Below are 5,683 nucleotides of genomic sequence, written 5' to 3'. Positions count from 1 at the left end.
GGCCCCTCCGTCCATGGGATTTTCCAGGCAAGAGTACTGGAGTGGGGTGCCATTGCCTTCTCTGACTGAACACCTGACATCTCTCCAATCCCACACTGCCTACCGGATGCTCAACAAAGAGCAGCAGTTAGAACTCATAATGACAAAATCTCCTGTTTTGGGGAAGACAGTCTGAGCAGGTCACATGGGTCTTGAAATTCTCAACCATTTCCAAGTGTCCACTGACTATGTGGCAGGTGCCATGTATGTAGCCAGAATCACATCTTCTGTTCCTGTTGTTCTCTGGCACTCAGCAGGGAGAGCTGCCCCTTCAGCCCCCTGCACCCGCCCGCACACCAGACTGCAGTGACCTCACCACCTCCTGAGGCCCGGAACTCGCTCCTGTCATTTGATGCCAGGCACAGCCTTAACTGTTGAGTCTCTGCTGCCTCCACACTTCTGAACCTGCCTGAAGCCAGGGACGCTGGTGGATGTTGCATCTTTTTTTTTTTTTTTTAATATAACAGCAAAAGAGACACAGATGTATGGATGTTGCATCTCTTCTGGCTAGTACTTATTTCTTTTGTCATTTGGATCTCAGACTCTGAGTCTCAGATAAATAAAAAAAGCAGTCAAAATCGCTGCTCTGTGCGTTTTCCTCTTAGAGGTTATGTTATTCAACCGGGGTGTATGTGTGTGTTTGGGGGGTGCGGAGCAGTGTCTTTCCCAGCTGGGAATCAAAGTTCCCAGGATCCAGTCACCCAGCAGGATTTCTCCACTTAGCAGCTTCTCTTCACTCATTTCATCCCTCTGATATCTAGAGCATGGGCACAAGTGGCCAAAATAAAGTCCAGATGACCAAATAAATGGTCATTTCAATATACTTGGTAATCTGCTTTCCCAGGACAGAGAGTAGAGGGCCAGCCCAGGGAATACTGGGCCATACTTCAAAGCAACATTTGCTCTTCTCCAGGATTCTGAGCAGATGGTGGGGCAGTGGTAGAAAACACCTCCTTTGCCCCTGTGGTCAACAGCAATGCAACAACAGTCAGGACCCCTTCCTTCCTGCCCGAGAAAGAGATCTCTCTGTGTTTTATCCAAGATGCAAAAGGATACCTCACAGCAATGATCTGTTTCAGACTTTCCCGTCACCCCCAAGACACACTGTCTGCACGTCTGAAGGATGCCACCACGCAGCCTCATCACAATCACCTCCCACAGAAGGAACCCAGCTTCCCAAAGCCCCAGGACGCCCTGGCTCAGACACTGACATTGCAGCGTTCCTCTAGGAGCCCGAGCGCCCCGCCGTGGGTTGCCTGGTTTAGTGTGACTAGGGGACTTACCTCCACCTCCTTCGTGTGACTACGGCTCCTAGATCATCGCTCAAGGTGTGGGGGGTGTCCGGCTTCTCCTAGTGTCCCCACTGCTAACCCAGCCTTTCATGGAGCAGCGGCTCCATAAAGGTCTTTGGAATACACGAGCCAGTGAGCAGGGGGCTCAATTCATCATCCGCTGACTCCTTAAATAACCCAAGCAAATCCAAATGAACAAGACATTATTTAGTTTTTGAAAATGACACACAAGAAGGACAGAACCATGAATTCACTACCATTACTTTTATCATCTCTTCCATCATCAATATTACTGCCAAGTAAGCTCACTTTTCCAAAACAGTTCTCTAATTCCAATTCCATCGCATCCTGTTCAGGACCACAAAATACAATGGAAGAGTCTCCAATCTCTTTTACAAAACAGCAAAACTCTTGCTCACAATCTGGGTAAGCGCAAATGCACCGTCATCAGCATCATTCACGAAGCTGAGACACTGAAGTTTATTTAGCATTCTATGAAAACAATCAGAGTTTGAACATTTTCTAAGGAGAACTGGTGAATCTCCATGTCATCATACAGAAAACAAATGCAATGAAGCTATACACTGGTTCCCCAAACTGCCCCAGGCCCTCACTTCTGAGAAGGCTGACCGCTCCCTCTTCAATCTCAGAGCGAAGGCTCACCTGGATGCTGCTCTGGCTCAGTCCGCCTCATCGTCCTCCCTTGCAGCCTCTGCAGACTGCAGTGGGAAGGCCCTCAAAGCCCTTTGTTTGACCCTGAGCAGAAATGCCATGATTTCCCACTTGCTGGTCTCCGCATAAGCCCGGGGACCCCACAGGAACTCACAGCGAGCAGGGTGGCTGTAAGGCACCTGCCGGTACTCCAGGTACCCCTCCTGCACCCACACGTGGGTCAGAAGCGTCCTGGGCTCCCCAAAGATGCAGTGCACACTCCCAGCATACACACCCAATCTGCTGAGCGCTCCCCAGACCTTCTGCTCAGGGGCACGGTCTCCATTCCGCCTGATCAGGTTGAGGACCAGCACCAGGAGGCCGGCCTTGGGGAGGCTCTGCCCACTGCTCAGCACTGCGTTGCAGCTGAGGCCCAGGATGGAGACCATGATGTAGATGTGCTCCCTGGGGTCCACCTCCTTCACTTCCACGCCAAAGACCAGCTGCAGGCACTGCGAGGCTTGGCTGAAGACCACCGGGAAGTACTCCTGGTTATCCCTGAGGACCTTATTCAGCATTTCCGCCTGGGAGGTCGGCTCCTTGGCTCGATACTTGAGGAGCAGGAACTTCATTAGGCTAGCTATCATCTCATTCAGCGCTTCCTGGGGCAAGGACTCCCCAGTGCCTAAGGAGGACACTGTGGGGGAGGAGGCCGAGGCAGATGCAGCCACCCCTGCCTCAGCCCCCAAGAGCTGCGCATTCACCGGGCCCTGGGCCTCGCCAGGGTCCTGAAAACCTTCCTCGGGCTTGCTCAGCTCACTCATCTCGACCACGAGCGTGATGCCTGGGATCAAACCACAGACAGGAGTCAGCCAGGGTGACAGATGGGGACCACGGGCCAGGCTGGGGGAGAGAGGGGCTGTGAATGGCCTCAGCTGAGCACCACACCCTGGGCGGACTGACACAGGCAACTTACAGGTCTCCGCTTGAGGGGTGCTCTCAGACCTCACAGGGGCAAGCCTCCGGGGCAGCCAGTCCCCTGGCTACCGGAAGGAGGAAGTGAGGTGGCTCCGCAGGGTACAGTCAGCACAGTCCAAGACTTCCGAGGCTGACAAGGTGGGGGATTAGGCCCTTGGGTGGTCCCTTCTGTTCTGGGGTGGGGAGCCCCCGGTGCACACTCAGGGTACCCTCCTCACCTTGACTCCGGGTACTGCCTGCACCTTCTCTGCCCTCTGACCTCAGGGCACGAGCCTCAGTCCTCTGCCTTCCCCTCCTGGTTCCTGCAGCTCCTGTGAGAAAAAGGGAGGGGGCAGCTCGGGGGTATCCTGTGGCACAGCCCTCAGCCTTCTGTGACAGTACGCGGGGTGGACTCTGTGAGGTCCCCCCAGTTGTGTGGTGGGAGGTCCCCTCAGGGCTCCCCTGTAGTGCTCACCTTGCCCCTGGCACCACCTGGTCCCTCCCCTCTGGGGGCCTGCATGGAAATTCAGAACAAGATCCCAGCCTCAACAGAAAGCGCTGAGGGGCTCCACATGCTGCCGAACCTGCCCAGGGCTTCCTGTGGGTCCTAGGCTGGGGACATGCTCGGTCCTCAGCTCCTCCTCACGTCCTGCCTGGCCTCCCAGCACTGACCACAGGGGCGGGGGTCTGCTTAGTCCTCCCTCGGGTCTGGGGAGTTCAGCCTCTGCCCACCTGAAGCCTCTGCCCTCCGCCCAAATAAACCTCACCTCCCGGGGTCCCTAAGCCAGAAGTCAAGAAACTGCTCACCCCACTCCAGGGCCTCCAAGAGTCCCCACAAGGGCTAGGATCCCTGCCTCCCTGTTGGGGTCTTTCCGCTTCAGTCCATCCTCGCATGCAGCCTGGCCCCTCAGGCAGGACCGGAGATTGTCCCGTCCGCCATTTTGAGACCCCCGCCGCTTTCACAAGATCCCCAGTCTCTCTCAGACCAGCATGTAAGAAAGGCAGACACACAGAATGTGCTCCCAGGGCCGACTACAGGGGCGGGGATCTGTGGGGTTCCGTCGCTCCTCATGCAGGGTCCCCTCAGTCCTCCCTCACGCACCTCACCTGCCTCCGGCCGGGACCTGGGATTCTCGCCTCTCCCCAGCTGAAGCCCCGCCCCTTATACCACCCCCAGGCTCTCCAAGACCCGGATGTCAGGAAGTCAGACCATGCCTGCTGCGCTCCTCCGACCCCCACAGTTGCCCTGGACTGACGGCAGAGATGAGCTTCTCTGAGGTACCCTCTGATTGGGGTTCAGGGTCCTCTAGTTCCTCCTCAGGGTCCTCAACCTGACACCCCACCGGACCTGGGAATCCGACCACCTAAGGCCCCGCCCCATATGCAAGGTCCCCAGTCTGAGATCCCGACCGACCGACGTCAGGAAGTCAGCCCCCCTACCAGGTCTCCAGTCTGAGATCCGGATATGAGGAAGTGAAACCGCGCACGCTGGGCTCATCCTACCCCAGGGCCACCAAGGACCAACAGCAGCTACAGGCTTCCCTGAGGTCTCCTCTGATTGGGGTCCAGAGTCCGCTCAGTCCTCCCTCAGGGTCCTCAACTTGAAACTCTGGAGGAGCTGGGCTTCTTCCCTCTGCTCACCCGAGGCCACGCCCCCTTTCCCAGGTCCCCAGTTTCTCTGAGACCTGGATGTCAGGAAATGCAGCATGTGCTCATCCACCCTCTGTGTTCCCTGAGCCTTGATGTGAGGGTCCCGCCTCGGGTCAACACTAGGGGCATCCCTGGATCTGCCAGGGCTCAAGATGAGGTCCCTGAGGGATGATAAAAGGTAACCCCACTGATCCCTGCCCCTGCTGTCAGCCCTGGGCCACCCTGGTGGTGGGATGAGCACTTGGCAGCCTGTTCGGACTTCCGCATCTGCATCTCAGAGACATTAGGCAACTGTTAGAAGGGGCAGGGCCTCAGACGGGAAGAGGGGGAGATCTTAGTTCTTTTGAGGGTCAAGGTGAAGACACTAAGGGAAGACTGAAGAGGACGCTGGACCCCAGAGCAGAGTGGGGTCTGGGAGGACATAGGGCAGATGAACCATGCTGCATTTCCTGACATCCGGGTGTCAGAGAGACTGGGGACCTGACATAACGGATGGGGCACGAGTGGGGAGAGGAGAGAATCGAAAGCCCTTACACAGAGACAAGTTGAGGTCCCTGAGGGATGACTGAAGGGACCCCAAGTGAAGACTCTAGGGACCCCAAGGTAAGACTGATGGAACCCCACAGATCTCAGCCCCTGTTATCGGCCCTGGGAGCCCTTGGGGCGAGAAGAGCACACTAGGTCTGTCCTCTCTTCCTGAGTTCCGGGTCTGTGAGTGTGGGGACCAGGTGCGAGGAGCAGGGACCTCTTCCCACCTTTCCTAGTGGGGAGACGACAGAGCCTAGGTCCTACCGGAAGTCAAGGTGAACACCCTGAGTGAGGACTGAGGGTAGTCAGATCTCAGACCAGAGGGAACCTTGGTAGTCCCCAGGCAGGACAACTTCATGCCGCACTGCCTGACATCCCTGTCAGAGAGACGGGCGAAAGCAGCAGAGCCTCCCGATTGCAGACAGGACACTTGCAGCTCTTGCCTGGAGTACAGGCTCCATGCGAGGAGGGACCGAGACAGTTAAGACCCCAACAGGGAGGGACTTGGCCCTTGCAGGAGGGTCTTGGAGGGCCCAGAGCAGGGTGCTGAGCAGGGTGAGCAGCTT

The 5,683-nt window shown here is 56.6% G+C and overlaps 1 protein-coding gene across 1 annotated transcript; it reads right to left on the bottom strand.

Moving 5' to 3' along the window:
* Nucleotides 1-2,011: 2,011 nt before the first annotated feature.
* Nucleotides 2,012-3,233, bottom strand: LOC138071720 (melanoma-associated antigen 10-like). The gene is made up of 2 exons (XM_068963172.1): nucleotides 3,179-3,233; nucleotides 2,012-2,826 (listed from the first exon to the last, which is right to left on the bottom strand). Exon 2 carries the CDS (start codon nucleotides 2,804-2,806, stop codon nucleotides 2,012-2,014), a length of 795 nt encoding a protein of 264 aa, XP_068819273.1. The 5' UTR covers nucleotides 2,807-2,826; nucleotides 3,179-3,233.
* Between the last annotated feature and the right edge of the window lie 2,450 nt (nucleotides 3,234-5,683).

The sequence above is a fragment of the Capricornis sumatraensis genome, chromosome X (genome assembly GCF_032405125.1).
Source record: "Capricornis sumatraensis isolate serow.1 chromosome X, serow.2, whole genome shotgun sequence".
Classification (NCBI taxonomy): Eukaryota; Metazoa; Chordata; class Mammalia; order Artiodactyla; family Bovidae; genus Capricornis; species Capricornis sumatraensis.
The sequence above is the reverse complement of the archived record's forward strand: the minus strand, read 5'-3'. Positions and strand labels throughout refer to the sequence as shown.